Here is a 27,353-nt window from a genome sequence, read left to right as displayed (position 1 = left end):
GAAGTAGTTGACTCAGAAACTAGGGTCCTCAATTTAAATAAAGGAAAATACGATGGTCTGAGGAGCGAGTTGGGTAGGATTGATTGGGGAATGGCACTCAAAGGGTTGACGGTGGATAGGCAATGGCAAACATTCAAAGACCGAATGGATGAACTACAGAAGTTGTTCATCCCAGTTTGGCATAAAAATAAAACAAAAAAGGTGACTCAACCATGGCTAACAAGGAAAATTAGGGATAGCATAAGATCCAAGGAGAGGACATACAAATTGGCCAGAAAAAGCAATAATCCTGAGGATTGGGAGCAGTTTAGGATTCAACAAAGGAGGACAAAGGGATTAATTAAGAAAGGGAAAATAGAATATGAGAGTAAGCTTGCTGGGAACATAAAAACTGACTGTAAAAGCTTTTATAGATATGTAAAGAGAAAAAGATTGGTGAAGTCAAGCGTAGGTCCCTTGCAGTCAGAATCAGGGGAATTTATAATGGGGAGCAAAGAAATGGCAGACCAACTAAATACATATTTTGGTTCTGTCTTTACAAAGGAGGACACAAATAACCTCCCAGAAATACCATGGAACATAGGGACTGATGAAAGTGTGGAACTGAAAGAAATCAGTATTTGTAGGGAAATGGTGTTCGGAAAATTGATGGGACTGAAGGCCGATAAATCCCCAGGGCCTGATAATCTACATCCCAGGGTACTTAAGGAAGTGGCCCTAGAAATAGTAGATGCATTGCTGGTCATCTTCCAGAACTCAATAGACTCTGGAACAGTACCCATGGATTGGAGGGTAGCTAATGTTACCCCACTATTCAAAAAAGGTGGCAGAGAAAAAGCGGGGAATTATAGACCGGTAAGCTTGACATCGGTAGTGGGGAAAATGCTAGAGTCCATTATAAAAGATGTAATAGCAGAGCACTTGGAAAGCAGTGACAGGATCGGACAAAGTCAACATGGATTTACAAAAGGTAAATCATGCTTGACTAATCTATTGGAATTTTTTGAGGATGTAACTGGTAAAATAGATAAGGGAGAACCAGTGGATGTGGTGTATTTGGACTTAATGAAGGCTTTCGATAAGGTCCCGCATAAGAGGTTAGCGTGCAAAACTAAGGCACATGGGATTGGAGGCAAGGTATTGACTTGGATAGAGAACTGGTTGGCGGACAGAAAGCAAAGAGTTGGAATAAACGGGTCATTTTCCGAGTGGCAGGCAGTGACTAGTGGGGTACCGCAAGGATCGGTCCTAGGACCCCAGCTGTTCACAATATATATTAATGATCTGGACGAGGGAATTGGATGTAATATCTCCAAATTTGCAGACGACACAAAGCTGGGTGGGAGGGTATGCTGTGAGGAGGATGTCATGAAACTCCAATACGATTTGGACAGGTTGGGTGATTGGGCAGAAACATGGCAAATGCACTATAATGTGGATAAATGTGAGGTTATCCACTTTGGTGGCAAAAACAGGAAGGCAGATTATTATTTGAATGGCAATAGATTGGGAGAAGGGGAAGTGCAAAGAGACCTGGGTGTTCTTGTGCACCAGTCGCTGAAGGTAAGCATGCAGGTGCAGCAGGCGGTTAAGAAGGCAAATGGTATGTTGGCCTTCGTAGCAAGAGGATTCGAGTACAAGAACAAGGATGTCTTGCTGCAGTTGTACAGGGCCTTGGTGAGACCGCACCTTGAGTATTGTGTGCAGTTTTGGTCACCTTACCTAAGGAAGGACGTTCTTGCCATGGAGGGAGTGCAGCAAAGATTCACCAGGCTGATACCTGGGATGGCAGGAATGACGTATGAGGAGAGATTGGGTCAATTGGGCTTATACTCACTGGAGTTTAGAAGATTGAGAGGGGATCTCATCAAAACCTATAAAATTCTGTCAGGTCTGGACAGACTAGATGCAGAAAGGATGTTTCTGATGGCCGGGGAGTCCAGAACCAGGGGTCATAGTCTAAGGATAAGGGGTAAGCCATTTAGGACTGAAATGAGGAGGAATTTCTTCACCCAGAGAGTGGTGAACCTGTGGAATTCTCTGCCACAGAGGGCAGTGGAGGCCAGTTCATTAAATATATTCAAGAAAGAGTTGGATATATTTCTTGAGGCTAAAGGGATCAAGGGATATGCAGAGAAGGCAGGGACAGGGTACTGAATTTGGATGATCAGCCATGATCTCATTGAATGGCGGAGCAGGATCAAAGGGCCGAATGGCCTACTCCTGCTCCTATCTTCTATGTTTCTATGTTGAACCCACGATCTTCTGACTCAGCGGCGAGGGTGCTACCCATTCAGCCACGGCTGACTCACATTAGATTTGATGAACATCATATGGCCTGGAGGATCTGATTTGTTCAAACTGCAAGTGCTAAGCAGTAAACAGGTGTCAGCTTGGCTCATTGGTCACATTATTGGAGTCAGCAGATGTAGGTTAAAGCCCCTTTCCAAAACTTAAGCACATAATCTCTGCTGACACTTTAGTCCGGTACTGAGGGAGTGCTGCACTGTCAGAAGTGCTGCCCTTTGGATGAGATGTTAAACAGAGGCGCTGTCTTCCTGAGGTTCAGATGGATGTTAAAGATGCCGTGCACAATCTGAAGAAGAGCAGGGAGTTCTCCTGATATTTTGGCCAATATTCCTTCTTTTATTTTATTTGTTTATGGGATGCGGGTGTCACTGGCAAGGCCAGCATTTATTGCCAATCACTAACTGCCCTTGAGAAGGTAGTGGTGAGCCGCCTTCTTGAACCGCTGCAGTTCGTGTGCTGAAGGTACCCCACAACAAGATACTCTCTTGGCCAACATCAGAAAAAGCAAATCACTGGTGAATCACCTCATTAATATTTATGGGGCCTTGCTGCATGCATATTGGCTGCTTTGGTTAGCTACGTAACAACATTCGTCATGTATAAAACAGATTATTTGGTCATTATCACATTGCTGTTTGTGGGAGCTTGCTGTGCGCAAATTGGCTCCCGCGTTTCCTACATTATAGTGACTACACTTCAAAAGTACTTAATTGGCTGTAAAGTACTTTGGGACGTCCAGTGGTCATGAAAGGCGCTATATAAATGTAAGTTTTTCTTTCTTTCATGTGTAAAAGGCATTTGGGATGCTTTTTTGAGCGATGTAATAAAGCACTATTTAAATTGCCTGGGATGTTCGACATTGGTGTTTGCCATTAAAATGAATATATAATCACTTCTAGCAAAATAGAAGATTTATTAATGGCTGCATCAAAAATCTATGACCACCCAAAATGTGCAACTTGGCAACAGTGTTGGTGTAAGACTCCAAATATTTGCTGATAAAACTACATTTACTCTGCTGTGATGGGAGGGCTGTGGGCTGGCAAGGCATCCGTGTGGGATATTACCTTTTATTTCCCTCTATATTTTACATGGCTTTTGGTTGGCTTGGCTGTGGCACACCACGGGGCCGTGCTGAGGTGTTGACCCATCGGGGGCAGAATCAGGGGCTGTGTGCACTTTGGAGAGGAGACAGAAACCACGAGGCAGTTTCTCGGGGGTTCACCTGCCACAAAGGAAGAAAATCAGGTTGTGGATTGTTGGTCTTGTTGTTGACCCTCTCGCACAGTTGTGGTGGGGAGGATCCGTCTCCGGAGCTCCCAAACAATTCCTGGGGCCACTGTCAAACTACACAACTACAGCCTGGAAATCGCAGTCAGCAATATCATCACATGTATACTTAACATATTTAAAATAAGCGGGGCAATGCCTCTGTTAAAATAACAGATGAAGGAATTTGGTACCAGCTTGCTAGCTGTTCAGATGACGATATCCCGCAGCACTATTTCCAGGTCTATGTATCTAACATATGCATGTTTCTAACATACAGTTTACACATCTGTCTGTATTTCTTCAGTTTAATATTCCAGCTGTTAATCACTTTCCCAATCTGTGCCCCTCCCCTCGCTACCTTGCCTCGTTCTGTAAACGAAGGAGCTTCTTATTTGGTGCTCTTTTATCCTGCCTATCCTTTAAGCAGAACAAAAAAAATGGAGATGGGCCCTGCTGTTCCTGGTACTCCACAGACTGCTGACATTTGAAATACTTGACGATATTCCTCTAGCATAGTCTGCTTGTTTTAATATTTTTAAATTGTTTCTATTCATGTGACATTTGCAACCAATGGTATTTCAATTTGATCCAGGTACTGGGATGAAGTAAAATGTTACAAGGCTGAGCTTTGTCCCATTCTGTGTTAACTAGAAAGGGGTGTTTTTCCAGTCAGAGGAATAAGAACCAGGGAGAGGAACAATACCAGACATTATGTGCAGAACGTGACAGAGTGCTATCGGAGATATACTAAAATACTACCTCAGGACGTCCCGAAACACTTTACAACCAATGATGTATGTTTTGAGGTGGAGTCACTGTTGTAATGTGGGATACGCAACAGCCAATTTGGGCACAGCAAGCTCCCACAAACAGCAACGTGATAATGACCAGATAATCTGTTTTTAGGTGTTGGTTATGGGATAAATATTGGACAGGACACCAGGTAGAACTCCCCTGCCCTTCTTCGAAATAGTGCCGTGGGATCTTTGGCGTCCAGGGCAGATGTTGCTTTGATTTAACATCTCATCCAAAGGATGGCACCTCCGACATAAGAACATAAGAATGTAAGAATTAGGAGCTGGAATATGCCATACAGCCCCTTGAGCCTGCTCCACCATTCAATAAGATCATGGCTGATCTTCGACCTCAAATCCACTTTCCTGCCCGATCCTATTACGTCCGTGAATGATTGAGACACGGACAGCAGGAGTTGAACAAAACACGTCTTTACTGATGGAAGTCAATAGTGAAACTGACACAACAGAGGCTCCCTAGTGCCTTTTATACAGGGGTGGTCACTGCCGGTACTGCAGTCTGAGACCAGTTATTCTCTTAAAGGTACATACACAGCAATTCCTCCCCTTTTAGATAAACAGTACATAACATTCATTTAACAACTAAATGATAACTAATTACAATCACAATTACGGTTACTAGATACATTGGTTAAGCTTAAGCAATTATAAGTTCAGTCTTTGAGGAGGCTTCCTGATTCTGTCTGGATAACGCCTCTTTGGGGTATCAGGTTCTTCTGGCAATGTTGAGTCGGGATCAATGTCGTTGTTTGGTTCATCTGTTTCCAATATTACCGGTTCTGCGGTAGCTGCAATTGGAATGTCGATTTCATTACCAGGTGTATCAGATCGTGGTGTGGAGTTGACGTTTTCCAGTGACTCTAGAATCTGGTCAGCATGGTGTCTTACAATGCTCTCCCCAACGTCCACGGTATACATGAGAGGTCCTTGCCGTGTACAAATCGTTCCTGGCTGCCATTTCTCAGTGCGGTAGTCCCGGGCCAAAACTGGTTGACCTATCTTAAAACTCCTGGTCGGCCTTTGATTCATATTCTGAAACTGCCTGTTCTCCACATCTCTTCGGATGTTTGGCTTAACCAAATCCAAGTGGCATCGTAGTCTTCGATTGAAGAACATCATGGCTGGAGTTTGGTTGGTAACCGCATGTGTCGCATTCCGGTAGGCAAACAAGAAGTTGTCCACCTTGTGTTGTAGGGGTATATCTTCATTACACATTGCCTTGATAGCCTTCTTGAATGTTTGGACAAACCTCTCGGCCAATCCATTAGTGGCTGGATGATATGGGGCAGATGTGTAATGCTTAACACCATTGTTCTTTAAGAACCTCCGGAGCTCTTCAGACACAAACTGTGGTCCATTGTCAGAGCAAATCTGTTCAGGCAGCCCATTCCTGGCGAATATGGTTCGTAAAACTGTGATAGTTTTTTCCGTGGTGGTTGAGGACATTTTTATTACCTCTGGCCACTTTGAATGTGCATCCACCGCAATTAAAAACATCAAGTCCATGAAGGGACCAGCAAAATCAATGTGCACCCTTTGCCATGGAGATGAGGGCCACGCCCATGGATGTAGAGGAGCTTGTGGTGGGGCGTTTTGGACCTTCTGGCATCCTGCACAGCTCTTGGTCATCTCTTCGATTTCTCTATCGATTCCCGGCCACCACACAAACGCTCTGGCTAAGTTCTTCATTTTTACCCCACCCAGATGACCCTCATGAAGCTCATTGAGCACTCTATCCATCAACTTAGGTGGAATTACTACTCTGGATCCACACATCAAGGTTCCTCTGCACACTGACAGCTGTTCTCTTCTCGGCGAGAATGTTGGCAGCAGTGGTTCGCCATGTGCTGGCCATCCCTTCACCGTTAAATTATAGACCCGTGATAGTGTCGGGTCATTCCGTGTTTCCTTTTCTATGTTTGCATTCGTCACAGGGAGACATTCGACTATGGTCGAGTGGAATAACTCCATTGGATCCACTGCAAGGTCTTCTTCTTCCACCGTCGGCAACGGTAGGCGTGACAATCCATCAGCATTTCCATGCTGTTTAGTTCCTTTGTACTCGATGTCATATTGGTGTGCCCCTAAGAAAAGAGACCACCGCTGCAGCCGTTGTGCTGTCATTATCGGTGCCCCCTTCTGAGGGTTGAAAATGGAGACAAGAGGTTGATGATCGGTTAGTAGAGTAAATTTTTGACCGTGCAGGTAGTGATTGAACTTCTTCACCCCCCACACTAGGCTGAGGGCCTCTCTGTCAATCTGGGCGTAGTTACGCTCGGCAGAAGTTAACGAGCGTGACGCAAAAGCTATCGGCCTCTCTAAACCATCAAGGAATTTATGTGACAGTACCGCCCCAATGCCGTAGGGAGACGCATCACACGCCAGTCTGATCGGCAGTGCTGGGTTGTAGTGAGCCAATACTTCCCTTGAAGTAATTAAGTCCTTACTCTTCTGAAAGGCCCGCTTACAATCATCGCTCCATTTCCATGCTACCCCCGTTCATAGCAGGGCGTTCAGTGGGTGCAGAATTGTCGACAAATTCGGCAAAAACTTATGGTAGTAATTTACCAATCCGAGGAATGACCTCAGTTGCGACACATTTTCAGGCGCTGGGGCCTTCACAACCGCTTCAATTTTGTCAGGGGACTTATGTAACCCCTCTTCATCAATCACGTGGCCACAATACGATATCTGTTTCTTAAAAAATTCGCACTTGGGGCGGTTCGCTCGCAGCCCATGTTCCCGTAGTCTAGTGAGCACCTGTTCTAGGTTGTTAAGGTGTTCACTGTCATCTTCACCTGTCACAAGGATGTCGTCCAAGTAACACTGAGTCCCCGGAATCCCTTGCAGGACTTGTTCCATTGCTCTTTGCCATATCGCCGGAGCCGATGCTACTCCGAATACCAATCGATGATACTGGTAAAGACCTTTGTGAGTGTTTATCGTGAGATACTTCCTAGAGGACTCTTCAACCTCCATCTGCAAATATGCTTGTGCTAGGTCAATTTTTGTAAAACGCTTCCCTCCAGACAGTGAGGCGAAGATGTCTTCTATCCTTGGAAGAGGATATTGTACTGTGTGAAGGACTGGGTTCACCGTCACCTTGAAATCCCCACAGATGCGAATCTTCCTTGGCTCCCCGGACTTATTGCTTAACGTTTTCTTCATGACAGGAACGATGGGTGTCACCCTCTCGCTCCAATCGACCTTAGACAACACGCCTGCCTTCTCCAGATTCTCCAGTTCTGCCTCGACGGCTGGGCGAATTGCATATGGTACCGGTCTTGCTTTGAAAAACTTGGGAACTGCATTCTCTTCTATTTTTATCGAGGCGGTTACGCCTTTAAGTGTGCCCAGTTCTTGTTGAAATACCTCTTTGGCGTTAGCTAAGATTGTTGACAATCGTCCAGGAGTGACGTCTTCATCTTTTTTACCGTCCACCGTCATTGCATGAATGGAGTGCCAATCTAAGTTTATCTTCCTGATCCATTCCCGTCCCAGTAACGGTGGTCCACCATTTGGCAGTATGTAGAGATACAATTTCCGTATTTTCTTGCTGTTGTATTCGACAGGCACCCTTATTTTTCCTCTGGGGTATACCTTTTGCCCCGTATACGTCGTCAAGACGATGGATGTCTCTCTCAAGGGTATGTGTGAAAATAGCCGCTCGTAGTCTCGTCGATTCATGACGGTTAGCGCTGATCCTGTATCCAATTCCATTTTAACTTGGGACCCTGCTATCGTGAGGGTGACCCAAATGGTTCGGTGATCCTCTTTTGCGATTACATTGTGAAGTTTGAGACAGCTTAGTCTCCTGTTCCCGGATTCACTATCGCTCATCTGGTCTTCGGAATGACTGTCCGTCATCTTTTGTACTTTCTTGTACGGTTCCTTAGTAGCCTTTTTGTTGTCGCTGGTCTTCTTCCCAGACCTGCAAACTCGTGCAATGTGTCCCATCTTCCCGCATTGCCTGCATATTTTGTCTTTGGACCAGCAGTCCTTCTGGTCATGGTTAGTTCTGCCGCAGCGATAACATTTTGCAAATCCCCATGTCATTTCGTGGGTGCCGTATTCCTGTGGTTTTTGTTGAATTTCTGCAGCTCCCCTGGCTGCTGCTTCATACGATACTGCCACGCTGAAAGCCTTATCTAGCGTCAGCTCTTTCTCTGAGAGTAACTTCTTCTGTGTTCCTTCACTCAGGAGTCCACAGACAAATTTGTCCCGTAGGGTATCTGCCAGTCGTGCTCCGAACTGGCAGTGCTTTGATAGCTTGCGTAGTTCCGTAAGGTACTCAGCATTGCTCTCATCTTTATGCTGAGTTCTCCTGTGGAATTTAAATCTTTCTGCTATCAACAGCGGTGCAGGGTTTAGGTGTTCCTGTAGGACAGTAACAATTTCGTTAAAACTCTTCGCCTTCAGTTTGGCTGGAGTAATCAGGTCCCGCAATAGGCCGTACGTTCTAGCGCCCATTAAGTTTAGCAATATCGATGCCTTTTTCTCCTCCGCTATTTCGTTTGCCTCGAAATATACCTCGACTCTTTCCACATAGATTATGAAAGTAAATTAGCAAAAAATATAAAAACAGACAGTAAAAGTTTCTATAGTTATATAAAAAGAAAAAGGGTGGCTAAAGTAAATGTTGGTCCCTTAGAGGATGAGACCGGGAAATTAATGGTGGGAAACATGGAGATGGCAAAAACACTGAACAATTATTTTGTATCAGTCTTTACAGTAGAAGGCACTAAGAATAGCCCAACATTGGACAAACAGGGGGCTCTAGGGGGGGAGGAACTAAATACAATTAAAATCACTAAGGAAGTGGTACTTGGTAAAATAATGGGACTCAAGGCGGATAAATCCCCTGGACCTGATGGCTTGCATCCCAGGGTCTTGAGGGAAGTAGCGGTAGGGATTGTGGATGCATTGGTAATAATTTTCCAAAACTCACTGGACTCAGCAAAGGTCCCGGCAGATTGGAAAACTGCTAATGTAACACCCTTATTTAAAAAGGGTAGTAGGCAGAAGGCTGGAAACTATAGACCTGTTAGCCTAACATCTGTGGTTGGTAAAATGTTAGAGTCCATTATTAAGGAGACAGTAACGGGACATTTGGATAAACATAATTTAATAGGGCAAACTCAGCATGGTTTCATGAAGGGGAAGTCATGTTTAACAAATTTGCTTGAGTTTTTTGAGGAAGTAACATACAGGGTGGATAAAGGGGAACCAGTGGACGTAGTGTATTTAGACTTCCAAAAGGCATTTGACAAGGTGCCACACAAAAGATTATTGCTCAAGATAAAAAATCACGGGATTGGGGGTAATATTCTGGCGTGGGTGGAGGATTGGCTCTCTAACAGAAAGCAGAGAGTTGGGATAAATGGTTCGTTCTCAGATTGGCAACCAGTAACTAGTGGTGTTCCGCAGGGGTCAGTGCTGGGTCCCCAACTCTTTACAATCTATATTAACGATTTGGAGGAGGGGACCGAGTGTAACATATCAAAGTTTGCAGATGATACAAAGATGGGACGGAAAGTAGTGAGTGAGGAGGACATAAAAAACCTGCAAAGGGACATAGACAGGCTAAGCAAGTGGGCAGAGATTTGGCAGATGGAATACAATACTGGAAAGTGTGAGGTTATGCACTTTGGCAGGAAAAATCATAGAGCAAGTTATTATCTTAATGGCAAGAAACTGGAAAGTACTGTAGTACAAAGGGATCTGGGGGTCCTGGTGCACGAAACTCAAAAAGTTAGTATGCAGGTGCAGCAAGTGATTAAGAAGGCCAATGGAATGTTGGCTTTTATTGCTAGGGGGTTGGAATATAAAAACAGGGAGGTATTGCTGCAGTTGTACAAGGTATTGGTGAGGCCGCACCTGGAATACTGCATACAGTTTTGGTGTCCATACTTAAGAAAAGACATACTTGCTCTCGAGTCAGTACAAAGAAGGTTCACTCGGTTAATCCCGGGGATGAGGGGGTGGTCATATGAGGAGAGGTTGAGTAGATTGGGACTCTACTCATTGGAGTTCAGAAGAATGAGAGGCGATCTTATTGAAACATATAAGATTGTGAAGGGGCTTGATCGGGTGGATGCGGTGAGGATGTTCCCAATGATGGGTGAAACTAGAACTAGGGGGCATAATCTTAAAATAAGGGGCTGCTCATTCAAAACTGAGATGAGGAGAAACTTCTTCACTCAGAGGGTGGTAGGTTTGTGGAATTTGCTGCCCCAGAAAGCTGTGGAAGCTACATCATTAAATAAATTTAAAACAGAAATAGATAGTTTCCTAGAAGTAAAGGGAATTAAGGGTTACGGGGAGCGGGCAGGAAATTGGACATGAGTCTGGGTTCAGAATGGTCATGGCCCTGTGGGTAGTGGAGTGGGCCCAGGGGCTGTGTAGCCTTGTTCTGCTCCTACTGTGTTCTAATTCTGTTAGATTTCAGGAGATGGTTTTATTCCTGTTCCTGGCTGGGGTGGAGATCGCCTTTACAGAAGGTAAGCACTGTAGAAAATATAGGGACAGAGTGATCTCCTGGAAGAATTTCGATCGCCTAGATGGGTCGGAGAGGAATTTCCCAGATTTTTTTCTCCCAAATTGGCCATTGGGTCTTTATCTGGTTTTTCGCCTCTCCCGGGAGATCACATGGGTTCGGGTGGATGCAGAGTGATAGAAGATTTGAGGTTAGGATCAGATCAGCCATGATCTTATTGAATGGTGGAGCAGGCTCGAGGGGCCGATTGGCCTACTCCTGCTCCTATTTCTTATGTTCTTATGTTCTTATACGTGGTCCAGTCCTCTATTGTATTATCAAAAGCAGTGATACAGCCAGTCTTCGGCATCTTGCAAATCTAAAATGGCGCCTCCCGCGCTTTGCCTTCTTCCCTGATTTAACAAAAAGGCACCTCCCGCGCTTTGCCTTCTTCCCCGCTGATTAAGATGGCGCCTCCCACGTTTTGCCTTCTTCCCCGCTGTTGCTGGCGCTGCTTTCCGCAGTTCCCGTTGCAACCTGCAGCTCCTCGCGGTTTCTTGCGCGTTTAATATTTCTTTTTTTATTATTTTCCCGTCGTGGAACAACCCTGTGGGACTCTTGCCTCCCTCTTCACGGGTCTATACGCAGCCCGGCTTCATAGCACCGGCCGCGCCCTGTTTGCTCCACCCTCTCTCTCTCTTCTTCCCGACAACGCTGCTCGGCCCCGTTGCAAACCACCCGCTCGAGTTCGCGACCGCCGCAGCCCAGGAAGGATCAGTGCACTACCTGCCACCAGCCCGATTAGCTGAAGCACCGTCGACAGGAACCAGGCCCCGCTTCCGACAGCTTCTCCAGCAATCTTCAACTCCTCTATCACAGGGGTGGATGCCCACGGTCGACGCCCGTTTCTACTGCCTCTTACTTTCTTTTCTTTCTGGCCTCGACCTCTGCTTACTTCGCTGTAGGAATGGATCCCAGGAGGTGGTGCAGACTGTAGGTAGGTTCGTATCTGCTCGTCGCCAGTATTACGTCCGTGAATAATTGAGACACGGACAGCAGGAGTTGAACAAAACACGTCTTTACTGATGGAAGTCAATAGTGAAACTGACACAACAGAGGCTCCCTAGCGCCTTTTATACAGGGGTGGTCACTGACGGTACTGCAGTCTGAGACCAGTTATTCTCTTAAAGGTACATACACAACAGATCCCATATCCCTTAATTCCTCTGGAGTACAAAAATCTATCTATCTCAGCCTTGAATATACTCAACGACTGAGCATCCACAGCACTTTGGGGCAGAAAATTCCAAAGATTCACAACCCACCGAGTTAAGAAATTCCTCCTCATCTTAAAAGGCCGGCCCCTTATCCTGAGACTATGCCCCCTAGTTCTAAACTCTCCAGCCAGGGGAAGCAATCTCTCAGCAGCTACCCTGTCAATCCCCCTCAGAATATTATATGTTTCAATGAGATCACCTCTCATTCTTCTAAACTCCAGAGTGTACAGGGCCAATCTACTCAATCTCTCCTCATAGAACAACCCTCTCATCCCAGGGATCAATCTAGTGAACCTTTGTTGCACCGCCTCTAAGGCAAGTATGTCCTTCCTTAAATAAGGAGACTAAAACTGTGCACAGTACTCTGGGTGTGGTCTCACCAGAGCCCTGCACAATGGTAGCAAGACTCCCTTACTCTTGTACTCCAGTGTCCACTCCCTCAGTGCTGCACTGAACTATCAGCCTAGATTTTTGTACTCAAGTCCCTGGTGTGGGACTTAAGCCTTCTAACTCAGAGGTGACAGTGCTACCTACTGAGCTACGGCTGACAGCTGGACCACATATCACCCTGGCAGGTGGCCTGTGATTTGCAACCTGAGCACGGGTCAATTTTCTTGTTTCCACTCATTATCCTTTGTGGTGTGCTCATATTCATAATAACTACAGCAGGGGTTTGTTGTGTAACGTAATTGTGTTAATGATAATGTGTAATGTTAGCAAAATGATGAAATCCAGAGAACATTAACCATTTTCCTTGCATGGTTTTCAACGATTATTGACAAGTAAACAAAGTCTACTTCTAATTTAATTAAGGGCAATGGCATCTATCCTGTAAAATGTGTGAAATAAATGTGAGGGGATGCATTTTGTTCGGAGGAATAATGCGGCCACAAACTCCTTGGAAAATAAGAGTCTAAATGGCGTATAGGAGCAATCATTAAAATTAGCAATGCAGGTTAACAAAGCCATCAAAAATGCAAACAAAGCACTGGGGTTCATTTTGAGAGGAATAGAATTGAAAAGCAGAGACGTTATGTTAAATTGAAATAGAACCTTGGTTAGACCACACTTGGTGTATTGTGCATAGTTCTGGTCTCCATATTACAAAAAGGATATAGAGACACACGGTGGTGCAAAAATGACTTAACAAGTATGATACCAAACCTGAAAGTTTATAACCATCAGGAAAGATTGAGCAGGCTGGGTCACTTTTCTCTAGAAAAGAGAAGGCTGAGGGGTAACCCGATAGAGGTTTGATAGGGTAGATGTAGAGAAGATGTTTCCACTTGTGGGGAGACCAAAACTAGGGGATATAAATATAAGGTAGTCACTAATAAATCCAATAAGGAATGCAGAAGAAACTTCTATATCCAGAGAGTGGTTCGAATGTGGAAATCGCTACCACATGGAATAGTTGAGGCAAATAGCATAGATACGTTTAAGGGGGAGCTGGATAAGTACATGGGTGATAAAGCAATAGAAGGATATGCAGATGGGGTTAGATTAAGTAGGGTGGGAGGAGGCTCATGTGGAGCATAATCACCGGCATAGACCAGTTGGGCCAAATGGCCCGTTATTCTGCAGTAAATTCTATGTGATTCCCTGTAATGTAAAATTCTTTGAGTATTTATCCTGGACCAGTTCCATTTGTTTTATGAGAATGCCTCTGATTAGACTTGTTTTCTTATAACTTTGGACAACAGCCAATCTTCACTGCCCAGGAAGTTTTCACTCTCCTACCAGTCTGTGGGTCTGTAAGGTGCAGCAGGAGCATGGATTCAACTCTTTGCGGTTTATTTGGGTGGGAGCATTTTAGGGCTGATTCCATGATTAGACACTTCCGGCAAGGATCAGCAATCACAGAGAGCACAGTTTAGGAATTGTGAGGCTGTAGCCCACGATTTTCTGTCCATGAGAGCTGTGATTTCCAGCCCTTCACCTTCTGAAAATGCCACTCCTTGGCCACGATTTCGCAAGCCCTGGTGAGTCCGGTGCGGCCGGAGCAGACAGCGGCCTCAAACTCCGCTCCCGTCTTCATCCTGCCTCCTCCAAGTGATTTTGCCCTGATTGGGCTTGTCAAGCCTGCTGTGTGAAGGTCCCGGCCATTTAAAAGGAAGCGGGTTTGATGATGTCATTTGATGATATGTCATCAGCCGGTTTCCTTAAAGGGATCATGTCCACATTCTGTTGTCAGTGTTCTACAGCATTGAGTTGCTTCAAACACTGACGAGCACTGCACAAAGGTGCACAGCTGTACCCAGCCTCTCCCATATTCTTATGGAGGGAGTCACAGCACACAGGGAGGTTCTCTTCCCTTCCAATGGGAAGTGGAGACCTCCCCAGGAGACCAACGCAGCCTGGTTGCACATTGCACAGGAGGGCACAAGCAGGGATGTTGTCAGGATGACCTGGCTGAAGCGGCGCAAACCTTTCAATGATCACAGTAGATCATGAAATGTTATTGCAAAGCCACACTCAACCTCATCCTGCTGTGCCATTCATCACATCCCCATCACTCTGCCTTCCCTACCCATCTCCTGCACATGCTTACACACACCAACTTCCCTTGCACCTCCACCCATCCCTCTCTATCTACATTATCACGTCCCCATCTCACTAGCCAACCCTCACACTCACCCTCATCCTAGTCCAATCATACCAACTAACAACACACAAGGGTAGGCACTTGGGTGTTTTGCCAATGTTCATATAAGCTTTCTGTTATTGTGTTGTCAAGCATTGAAATCCTTATTGTCACCACTTTGCGTTCTTGGACAGATTTGTGTGCACTTTGAAAGTGTCTTAGTGAGTTCCAGTGAATGGTGAGACACAAGGGTACCACCCCCCCAACCAATGGTGATGAGTGTGAAAGGAATGGCTTTGACATTGTAGGGATGCTTTATGGTGTTGGTGTGGGGTGGTGCCAACCTGGTGCATCATCTGGCAGCCAGGGTGTACAGTGTTTAGTGAAGCAAATCTGGCCATGGTGAGGCCATCGCTGGCGTCCCGGGCAGCAATGTGCACGGATGATGATGCCCTGTGTCCAGTGCAGCATCAATTGATTGCGGAGAAGGTTGATGTGGATGTTGGTGCTGCTGGTATGCCTGGTGATGCTGGTGTTGGGGCTGATTGTGTTGGGATTCTGAGGACCAAGGTGAGATTTTTTCAAGGGCACCGATGCTGATGGAGTAGATGGCAGGTGAGGTTGAGATGACAGAAGTAATCTGTCAATGTTGAGATAGGTTGTTCCAAGGAGGTGACACTGGATAGAGAGATTACTCTAAACACTTCAAAAGTGCATAAAGCTCAAAAGTGGGTTCCAAATCATTAATGCTCCAGCTTCTAAGATTGGGAAGTGAACAGCTGTGAAATGATAGGTTTTAGACCACTTTTGCAGCTTTCACCTATTCACAGCAATCCAGTGATTGAGAACCCAACATACTTACCTGACGTGATAGTTGCTCTCCAGGGACCTCGTTGAAAACCTGGTAAAATGGTAAGTACATGGGAAAGTGGTTCTTAACTACCTTTTAATAAGCTTTTAAGTATCCAAATTGGCTGACCCGCCGCTTGGTGTTGGGTTGGTTCAGGGATGACAGACCCGACATTTGGGAAACTGACAAGGAGGTGGGTTTACAGCGGGATACCGACCCGCTGTCAATCTTTGTGATTTTGACAGCGGACCCGCCTCCAAACCCGCACTCTGAGCGCCGGCAAAATTCAGCCCCTTGAATTAGTACTTTTATTTCCTTCTTTGATTTTCTGCCTATTCTCCTGAAGCCAGTTATTTCTGGTAGTGTCCAGAACCAGAGCTACCAGGAGCCCTCTAGTATCTCCCCCAAATTGGTCATTCTTCCCTTCTGAGCATGGACAGTGAGTACCAAGTCCAATCCTATCCTCGCCCAGTATGAACAAGCTCACCCTTCTAGTACTGGATCGCTAGGTAACTATCAGCAACAGAAGCCATGGCTGATTTTGCACCTCCTTAGCTTGAGGATGGTGAGGCCAACTCTAACCTCCCAGTGTTACCCAAAGCTACGATTACCTGACTCAGCACAAACCAGCAATTAAACTTAGGACTTGCCCAATGTACATGGTTCGGTGCCACACCAAATGGTGGCATTTACTCACTCAGATATTGGGGTTGGCACACTTGAAATAGGAGGAAGTCTACTTGGGAATATGAGCTAGGAACATAGGAACAGGAGTAGGCCATTCAGCCCCTCAAGCCTGTTCTACCATTCAGTTAGATCATGGCTGATCTGTAGCCCAACTCCATTGGCTCCATAACCCTTAATACCCTGGCCTAACAAAAATCTATCAATCTTGGTTCTGAAATTTACAATTGACCCCTAGCCTCAGCAGTTTTTTAGGGGAGAGAGTTCCAGGTTTCCACTACCCTCCATGTGAATATGTCAAGTCTATGCCAGTCAATGGGGAAGGGTTATGAGTTTGAATCCCTGGCAATCTAGTGGTGGTAGGATGGAATTTAAGCTTTATTTACCGTCAGTCTCGTCGAGTCCAATTTGAGCTAGTGACAGGGATGTATACGTTCTTGCCAACAGCACCCGTCCCCCTCAGATGAAGTACTCGCGGATGAAAAAACGCTCCATCAAGTAATCTGGCTGACAGCAAGTGAACCTACCTGCTGTGAGCAATCAGTCAATCAAGGGTGATTGACAGGTCAGATCGAATTTAGATTCAGGCCTCGTCAATGAGATTCCAGTACCCTACTGCTATTGTGGGCTCTATCAGCTCTGCACCCGTCAAGAAGCATCTCTACTGTGGAAATCATTAGACACCTGCATCTCTAACACTACTTTTCTCAATCGATGCTATATATGGTAAGAGATTCAAATGTCCTCGGCTGCTCTTCATTGCTGAACCAGGCCTCCTCTTCCTCACCACCGCCCAGACATCTGTCAGTTACTTACACTGGGTGTTTATTGTACATGATGGGTAGAAATTCATCTACCGGCAACATCTTCCCAAAAGGCTCAGCCGCCAGCAGTTTTTTGGCCCCTTGCTGGGATATGATGTAGGCCAGCGTCCAGTAGGAATAATCTGCTTCTACTAGGTTCATAATGCCAGGCACAGACTTTTCTGGCTGTTGCACTTGCATCCGCTTCCGACCAATGTAGCTGAAGTAAAAGCAAGAATGGAAAATGTAAGTGACTTTGTGGGGAAGGGGCAGGTTAGATATAGTCCTGCAACAATTCCAGGTCCTAAACCCAGAGTGGCGCAGAGATAACACACTTGTTCAGTTAAGAGAAAAATACTTCTAAAGAGTAATTGGACAAAATATTCAGGATGCAGGTGTAATGCAAAATAATAGCAGCAATATTAACTTAAAAGGAATACTCGAGGACAGGCCTTGACATAAAGAGTTCACCCATACCCACTTGCTTTGACCTGACAGTGACTGGTCTCCCAATTGGAGCCACTATCTTCACGTCGTTTCTGAGGCTGGCCACTGATTCGTGACATTGTACTACTCAGCTTCTACTCACAGTTTCCCATACTGAGCCTCGTTATTTGAACCTCAGGAATTACATGAAGATAGCAGTTCTGACCAGGAAGTCAGGCACTTTGAAGTAAAAAGTAATACATTTTTTTTTATAAACTCATCAAGGCGAGGGATGTTAGCCGCATGGAGAACTTTCTATTCTTCCAACCAATGCCAGCATGGAGCGCTCCCGGGTCAGGTTTAACGTGGCCAGGTGCAAAGTAAAGCTCCAACGTGCTTCAGCCCCAAATCAGAAGGGCAACATCCTACTGCACCATCCTATGACCTCACTGAGTGACATTCCCGATTTAGCGCTGAATTACAGGGGAGACTTCCTGCTGTGAGCCCATTCCGACTAAGAGCTAAACTGAGACTGCCCATACTCATTTCCCTTAGGGCCACTGTAGTCAACACAGCAGATATTCATCCCATCAGCCTAGGCGGGATTAGAATCAACACTCAGATATGAAAGGCCAATGTCTAGCCTGCCACATCAGATCGACCCCAGAAGTTGAAGGCTTTTTTAGATTTAAGTTTGGCAGAGGTATTTTTTAAATGAGTATTCAAAGAAAAAGCCTGCGTAGGCCATAGCCAAGGGCATTTCTTAAAATTACGAAAGTGTGGGGATTAAAGCCAAGCGCATATGTCGATCCTGTAAAATTGTATAATTGCATCGCCAACCCATCTAAAATCAATGTCACCGCTTAATTTGTTGCTATTTTTAGAGCAGCCTCCAGTGGCCCCTTTAAGGACGCTGGTTAAGCTGCTCTACATCCAGTACTACTGAGCGGAGCGCCAGTGCGCGCGTCTGCCCGCTGGCACTTGAAAATTGTGCCGTGGTCCTACAAACAGCGTAGGGCACCAAATTGGTGCAAGCAAATGCGCTGGACGTCTATTTCAAAGCCCTCTTGAAAATCAGGTCAGGTGGGCCTCAGGTGTCTCCCCCATTTTTCAGCGTGAGTGGCGACTCTTAAAAACGACAGTAGCTTCTATCCATATGGTGAGCTAAATTAAAACAGAAAATGCTGGAGATACTCAGCAGGTCTGGCAGCATCTGTGAGATAAATTGCCCAGCTCATACGATTGGAACCTTAGAACAATTTCCATTCCTTACATTGATACAACAGAACATGTTGAATTATTTTGACATCTGTTTTTCATCAACCAACTGATGAACAAAAGCAAACATGCAAGTATTACTTTCATATCTATATTATAAACTTTTGCTGTGAACCGCTGGACTCAAGATTTGTCACTGGGAAGAAATAACCAAATAAGGCACAAATGATTTCTGACATTTGTCTGTTCACAAGGAAAATAAATATTGACCCTTTGATGGACAATAGCTTTTTTTAAACAACAGTGTAGTTTGAGATCAAGGCCAATAAATTGAGTCAGCCCCTTTTTGTAATGCTTTCCTTGGGATCTATAGCGTATTATAAAGACAGCACCTTGCAGGGAGGGTTCTGTATCACCGACAAGGCCATTATATTTGAGGGTGCAGTATATGAAGAGTCTCATACAGGAGGTGTGCACCAACACCCAGTCTATAGCAGTTGGCTGCAAATTTGTAATAATGCATACAGCCAGCAACTGAAAACTGCAAATGCCTCTTTACAAGCAGCGGGTGCGTGCTTAGCATTTAACAAAATATGTTGTTAAACAGATACCTTCAGTCTCCAGTAGACTATTTAAACCCAGGAGAGGAAACACAGACACACACGCACCAAAACCCCAAGACCTCCCATGGACTCCCGAGTACTGAACAGGTGAGACTTCAGCAACACCGACTCACCCTGTTTCAGAGTTGTTCTGGTCCGCAGTTCGATTTCATTCGGTGCTTTAACAAATACCTTTTTCCTTCCTTTCAGGTTTCAAGGACTGCAAGCTTCAACAACTCTTAGATACCAATGCCCCTCAAGATCCTTCTTCCCATTCACTTTCTTCTGACCCCATCCCTTTTTCCAATCATTTAATCCCTCCACCCTATCACAGACGCTTTCCTCCTCCTCCCTCTTCCCTCCTTCACCCTGGCTCTGTACTTGCTTAAAACATGTTAAATCTCTAACTTCTTCCAGTTCTGATGAAAGGTTATTGACCTGAAATGTTAATACTGTTTCTCTCTCCACAGATGCTGCCTGACTTGCCGAGTGATTTTCAGCATTTTCTGTTTTTAAGTCAGGTGAGAACTGTTCTAGTCAAGCTGCGACATGTAGTCACCTCGACTTATACAAGAAATGAGGGTTACTGGTTGCACAGTCCAGTGTACTATCTGGCTCTGTAAAAATCTAATTTAGAAAACTGGTGAAACAGGCAGGTTCTGCAATGTTCAATATCAAGTATTTGTAATCCGTTGTTATACAACCGGACTCACATCAGGTCCCAGTCCAGCTGGTTCTCCTCGATATCTTCCATTAGCTTTGTTATCTTTCTTCGAAAATGTGGTTCAAACCTATTGTCATCTTCTAAGACGAGAGTCTTCTCCAGCCCTCGGTCAATGACCTGCATCACAGAGACACAGCATTTAAAACTGTTTTGTTGCATACACTAGGCTTGTATTCCCTTGAATATTGAAGGTTAAGGGGTGATCTAATTGAAGTGTTTAAGATTATTAAAGGATATGATAGGGTAGATAGAGAGAAACGATTTTCTCTGGTGGGGGAGTCCAGAACAAGGGGGCATAAGCTTAAAATTAGAGCTGGGCCATTTAGGGGTGATGTTCAGGAAGCACTTCTTCACACAAAGGGTAAAGGAAATCTGGAACTCTCGCCCTAAAAAGCTGTTGAGGCTGGGGGGTCAATTGAAAATGTCAAAACTGAGGTTGATAGATTATTGTTAGACAAGGGTAATAAGAGTTACAGAGCCAAGGTGGATAGGTGGAGTTATGATACAGACCAGCCATGATCTAATTGAATGGCGGAACAGGCTCAAGGGGCTGAATGGCCTCCTCCTGTTCCTGCGTTCCTATTTGCCGCTGCTAATGAGCACATTTACTAAAATAAGGACATTTTGATCTGGGAACTGGCACATGTTTAATTTCTAAATTAAATAGTTGAAATGGCGTATTTATTTCAATAACTGTCTTCCAAATCTTTTGTAAGGGTCAAACTTAAATACAATGATGTTAATCAACCCCTGCTGTGGTTGAAGCCAGTGAATTCAGTGCAAGTAGTTCCTTTCTCTAGGCATAGGTGGCGCTATTTTCTTTGTTAAATAGCTTCTGGGATCCAACAGCAATTCTCATTCAAGTTAATGACTGAGGTCAGTGGTTATTTGTCTGGGTGCCCAAACCTGTTATTTTAAATGTGAAGGATGAAATTATCAACCCATCAATTTTGAAAATGCGCAAAGAGGGATTTTTGGCAAACACTGTCAAAACAGACAGCTAATTGTACACTAGACATTGGAAAAAGATTGCCGATTCACTCACACCTAGTGATGCATAACTCACATCATGTCTTGTGGTCAGCCCTGTACATGTACATTGTACAACAGAAAAGTTGTAAAGCTACCATAACTGAGGAGCTAGTATCTGCGATCACGACATGTGATAGTGCTGGAGTGGAGGGGCTGGTAAATTTGTCCAGCGTGCCCCAATAAATACACAGGCATTGTATAAATGGTATAAATCAACCATACAGAAAAAAACATATTTATCCTCAGAAGGAGAGATGATACTTGGGTCTGTTTTGGCTTTTGTGCAACGTGTACACTATACTGGTATCTAAATTGAATGTGCATTAGATATCAGCTCGGAGATTCAGGCCGAGATAGAAAGGAGATCTGTTCTCAGGTGGCTTCTGTATAAAATGGCTAACAGTTGTAAGCCATAGAAGTGGTCTTTTAGGATCAGTGTTCATTTTTCGGTTGATCCAAAAGCTTTCACAATGGGTTATGTACAGAGGTCTGTGTCGCACTGCTGAGCTGTACAGACAGGTCGTGCTATCGAATAGCCTCGTATGTTGGTCAGTTTTACAAGGTGAATAAACGCTTGACCCTTGATATGCACATTACTGCTGTAAAGTTACAATCTGTGCCACAACAGGGAGAAAGGCTGCCACTCAAAAGATTGGTGAACACTTACAGCATTGTGCTGGAGGAAGAACAGGTTAATCCATGGATTGCTGGGACGTGCATTCATGCCTATGATCCCGCACCTAGTAAGATCCTTATCTAGGCTCTGCCGCCAGGGGCGAGCCCTCAAGCAGAAGCCCCCTATTCCTCCCAGAGGTAATAGGGAGGATCAGCGATTAGCTATTCCCCACGGCAGCCTTGTACATTTTCTAAGCATCCAATTTCAGAGAGATGCTGGCAGAGGATTACACTGGGTCAGTGACCAGGCCCACTCAGCCTCTGATGATGTTACAGTTCGGGCCGTTCTCCCAAAACTCTTCACTCGGGCTCACCTCAAGGGGCAGATTCCCTGAGCAGGCCCATGCCTCTTGCCAACCAAAATTCAACTTCCTGCAAAGTAGTGAATGGGATGCAGCACGCCTCAGGGCTAACAATCGACCCTTTTTTTACCCTGGGCCATACTGCATATAGTGCGGATTGCCTACGTAACTGAAATATTATAATCTGAGTAGGACAGAGCCCTATCTCTGTCAGAGATGGCATTGCAGGCCCAAGAGAGGAGAGGGGGAACACTCTTCATAAAAAAGTGCGAGGCTCACTCTCAACGAAACAAACACTAAGCAAAGTTTTTGTTTCTGAATCTATAATGGGCGCGATCTTGCCAGCCCTGGGGAGGCGGATATGGAGGCGAGACTGCTGGGAAAATGGCAGAATTTGGGGGCGGGTGCCCAACCCGCCTCCATGCCATTTTCCTAGGAGGCGGGTAGCCGTCCCGCGCCGCGTCCCGTCTCCTTGGAGGCAGGAAGGGATTAAAGCCTATTAACTGCAAGTTAACAGGTAGTTAACAGGCAGAAAATAGGATTATCCCCTTTTTACCCTCACAAGTGTGGGCTTCCCGAAGGCTCCAAAACCTGCCAGAGTCACCGAGGCGAGCACTGGGTCTGCGGGGGTCGGGGGGGGGGGGGGGGAGGCGCAAAAGTGCGCTGTGAAGGTAAGTGATGAGTGCAAGAGTGGAGAGGTGAGTATCTGAGGTAAGTGCAAAGTGTTAGTAAAAGTGTACTTAACTTTGTTTCTTCCTTCAGGCTTCAGTTGGTGAGTATGCGGAGAATCTCGCACCTCCGCGGTAGAGATGACAGATGGCCGTTGCATTCTCCAATGCATCAACCATCTCATTTCTGCAAAAGAAAGCTGTTTGATGAGGTCTTGAATTCAAGCCCTATCAAACTACAGAGAATGTCAACGTTTGACAGCTTCACAGAGCTGTCAAACGATGACAATTCATCTGTCAAAAATTTTTGACAGATGAAACGTCATATGTTGAAGTTCTCTGCAACTGGCTTTCCTTTAATTAGCCTGCTAAACCCGCTGGGTGGGCTTAACAAGGTCAATCAAGGGAAAATAGCGTGGGTTGGCCAGAAGTTGATGGAGGCGGGACTGAAACCCGACAAGTGGGAGTCCGGCCTCCAAAAGCTCCCCATTGGTAAAATCACCCATGTCTCCACACCGGGCAATATAAAATATTCAGAAGCATTTACCTCAAGTGATGGACCATTCTGAAGCATTGGGAGTTCTAATGGAATCTTTGGAGCTAGATAAATACACGTTATGTGACAACATATCCACAAACACCTAAAATACAGGAATATGTACATTAGGATCAATCTTCTTACCTCTTTCCAGATGTAATAATGGCTCAGGAAGCAGCCTATTTCTCCCCGCGTCAGTATTCTTCCTGAGTATGGGTCATGGTACCCTGGCAACATTTCAATGTTAAGTGCTTTCAGGTGGCTTGAGTTGAGGGCTCTGTCAGTACAAAACATGTGTCACATTATTATACCATGTTTCTTTTAAGACCCAATATGGAGTGCAACCCTTCATGGCGTGGAATGACCTACAATGGAAACGGTACCTGCAGTTTTTCCTGTCAGCATCATGCCCCAGTCCTACTGCATCAGATCCAATGCAAGGTTTGCAACTTAGGTGTGTCAATCTTATATTACCATACTGTTTGATGGCACTGTTTGAAAACCTGTCCTGAGCTGCTAGTGATGCATACTGGTTGCAGCATAAACCTCATGCCTTCTGGTCCAATATCAATTCATCGCAACATTGGCAAGACCAAAGCCGTTCTGTTGGGTTCCTATTAAAAGCTCAGCACCATCGTCTCTTATTTCATCCGCATTCCGAGCTGGTCACAACCTGAACCTGACTGTTCACAACCTCGGTGTCTTTTCTATCGATTCTCCAGTAATCTCTTTCTATCCTCATTCCAGCTGGTTTGGGTCATTGCATTTTATTTCCTGGCTAGAATTCCCTTTTTTTCCCTCTACTTGTCCCTGGGACCCTGTGCTGGTACTAGAATAAATGGGAAAATATGGGTGCTGGATAAATCATTACCCAAAAAATAAGCAGTAACTTAACATATTTATTTGCACACTGCTGCAGGGATTTAAAATTACTACCACAAAGTCAAATGCGTTCACTTTATATGTAATAATAATAGAAGCTTTAAGGGAGAATTTTAACTCCTGGGCAGGTAGCCCATGAGATGCATGGGCTTCAGTGGGAAGCCAATCCATTTAAGCAACCGGGCCCCATTAGCACCCATCGAAATGGTGAAAGATGGCAACCCAAGTCAGTGGAAAAGATGTCAGAATTTTTTGCCCTGATTTTTTCCAATAAATAAAATTATGCCAAAAGCAATATACACTGAAGAAAAGTCATGGGGGCGATTTTCTGACGTCGGAGGAGGCGGGTTTGGAGGTGGGAAAGGCGGGAAAATCAGAAACAATGAGGGCGGGTTCGGAACCCGCCTCCAACTCGCCTCCGCGGGATTTTGCCGGTGCCGGTTTTGGAGGTCGGGAAATGGTCCCGCCTCCAGCTGGCCATAGCGTGAGTTAACATCATTAAATGCTCGGTAAGGGCCTCTCTAAGCCTATTTTGAGAGGCCCTTGTGATTTTTCGAGCATTTCGGCGTGTTCCACGACCCTCCTAAACCCCGCCAGGTTTAGCTCGTGGGTGGTCTCCTCACAGCCGCAGGTCCAACAATATATTGTTTATTTCATCAAGGATTACTTGCAGATGCCAGAACTTTGCTTTAAAAGGCCTTTCAGCACTTTTAGAAGGCCTTCCGAAGTCAGAGGTGCTGCAGCTTGAATCTATCAACAGTGGGACTTCCTTGGAAGACCCTCTCCCCGCTTGCAATGAGCGCTTCCCCGCGTAGGCATCTGCAAGCAGCATGGAAACCATTTGTTTTCTTTCTCCATGGACCTCAGATGAAGATGAGGAGGAGGAGGCTGAGGAGGAGGATCTGGAAGAGGAGCAGGAGGAGGTCAGAGCGCCGGTGTATCGACCAGCAGCAGCGGCAGCACGCGAGCACATGGCTGCCCAGGATGCACTTATCATGGCCAGATTTGCATAGGTTGCCCAAGTTGGCACATGTCCTTGGCTCCAGCCTAGGACATCATTGACAATGGGCATGACTTTCTGGCCTCCTTTCACTCTGGCCACCAACCTGACAACGCAAGTGTGGCGGAGGCCGCAATGTGGAACTGCCTAAAGTGAAAGAACAGATGCCATAACGCCAACATTTTGGCATCAAATCATTTTAATGCTTTCCAACAGGGACGGCACTTCATCAATACACAGAAACATTCTCCCAATCTGCAAACAGATCTGGAGGTTATATCCCTTGCCAGCTGTACCCACACAGCCTTGGTTTCTTTGGCAGGCCTCTTCCTCCCAGATGAGTGGAAGAGCACCTCCATGCTAGCTGTCACCCACTCAAACAACATTTGCAGCGCCTCATCCGAGAGCCTCGGGGAGGCCCTTGCCTTGGATTTGGACATAGTAGTTTCTCAGAATATGTTGCAGGTGATGCAGCATAGGCCGAAATCCTGTGGAGTGAGCCAAGGCAGCAAGAAGCCATAAAATCAGACTGGAAAAGTGATGTCAGCAGAGGCGAGTTTCAGTCCCAAAACACTAATTGACCAAGGGCATCCAACACCTCTGAAATCAAGTGGCCAATCATGGGAAAAATCGCAATTTTTTGAAAACTATCAGTAGAGGCAGGTTTCAAACCCACCCAAACCGAAACCCGCCTCCATCTCGCCTCCAGTGAGAAAATCGCCCCCAATATGTGTCTGATGTGTAAACAGGATCTTAATGGGGTTAATGTATATATTTTCTTTTCTTCAGGATCAGTACTTACTTCCCATCCACAGCATCTGCTACCTTGACTTCAATATCCTGTTCGTAAAGTGTGCGGAGCATTCGTTCCCTCCTGTCTGTTCTACGCTTGAGATTTATCATGAAGATCTAAACACAAGTTCAAAATAACTGATTACCACTAATGACCTGGCAACAATTGCACACTGTTTTCAACATTCCTCTCAGTTTACATGTGCTTTTATATACCACTGGTGGTTTATGTCTCCAACAAGCCACACTGGGAACTTTTTTCTTAAAAGAAGGGACAAGTAAACCATCTGCATCTAATATTTGCTGTGCGTATTTTTAGAACCATCCTTTTAGAAACTGATTGTGGGTCAATACCTCCTGACTAACTCCACAGTTCTCATAACATTCACACTTGTGCGTTTAAGAACATAAGAACATAAGAAATAGGAGCAGGAGTAGGCCAATTGGCCCCTCGAGCCTGCTCCGCCATTCAATAAGATCATGGCTGATCTGATCCTAACCACCAATCCACTATGACAGGACTATCTCCTGAATCTAACAGAATTAGACACACGAAACAGGAGCAGGATCAGGCTACACGGCCCCTGGGCCCGCTCCGCTACCCACAGGGCCATGACCTATCCGAACCTAGACTCATGTCCAAATTCCTGCCCGCTCCCCATAACCCTTAATTCCCTTTTCTTCTAGGAAACTGTCTATTTCTGTTTTAAATTTATGTAATGATGTAGCTTCGACAGCTTTTTGGGGCAGCATATTCCATGGACCTACCACCCTCTGAGTGAAGTAGTTCCTCCTCATCTCAGTTTTGAAAGAGCAGCCCCTTATTCTAAGACTATGCCCCCTAGTTCTAGTTTCACCCATCATCTGGAACATCCTCCCTGCATCCACCCGATCCAACCCCTTCATAATCTTATATGTTTCAATAAGATCGCCTCTCATTCTTCTGAACTCCAGTAGAGTCCCAATCTACTCAACCTCTCCTCATATGTCCATCCCCTCATCCCCGGGATTAAACGAGTGAACCTTCTTTGTACTGACTCGAGAGCAAGTATGTCCTTTCTTAAGTATGGACACCAAAACTGTATGCAGTATTCCAGGTGCGGTCTCACCAATACCTTGTACAACTGAAGCAATACCTCCCTATTTTTATATTCTATCCCCCTAGCAATGAAAGCCAACATTCCATTGGCCTTCTTAATCACTTGCTGCACCTACATACTAACCTTTTGAGTTTCGTGCACCAGGACCCCCAGATCCCTTTGTACTTCAGTACTTTCAAGTTTCTTGCCATTAAGATAATAACTTGCTCTACGATTTTTCCTGCCAAAGTGCATAACCTCACACTTTCCAGTATTGTATTCCATCTGCCAAATCTCTGCCCACTTACTTAGCCTGTCTATGTCCCCTTGCAGGTTTTTTATGTC

General features: G+C 45.3%; 1 protein-coding gene across 1 annotated transcript in view; it reads right to left on the bottom strand.

The window, feature by feature from the left end:
* Nucleotides 1-27,353, bottom strand: part of LOC147121821 (procollagen galactosyltransferase 2-like) — a 159,743-nt gene that overhangs the window by 13,792 nt on the left and 118,598 nt on the right. The window contains exons 7-10 of the mRNA XM_085978005.1: nucleotides 25,940-26,046; nucleotides 23,400-23,532; nucleotides 20,030-20,157; nucleotides 17,084-17,290 (exon numbers count right to left, since the gene is read on the bottom strand). Of these exons, the coding sequence (XP_085834131.1) occupies nucleotides 17,084-17,290; nucleotides 20,030-20,157; nucleotides 23,400-23,532; nucleotides 25,940-26,046 (575 nt within the window). The remainder of the gene's footprint in view (nucleotides 1-17,083; nucleotides 17,291-20,029; nucleotides 20,158-23,399; nucleotides 23,533-25,939; nucleotides 26,047-27,353) is intronic.

Source organism: Somniosus microcephalus, chromosome 3 (assembly GCF_052327205.1).
Source record: "Somniosus microcephalus isolate GS21.2 chromosome 3, FLI_Smic_1.0, whole genome shotgun sequence".
Taxonomy (NCBI): Eukaryota; Metazoa; Chordata; class Chondrichthyes; order Squaliformes; family Somniosidae; genus Somniosus; species Somniosus microcephalus.
This window is presented reverse-complemented; position numbering and strand designations above follow the sequence as displayed.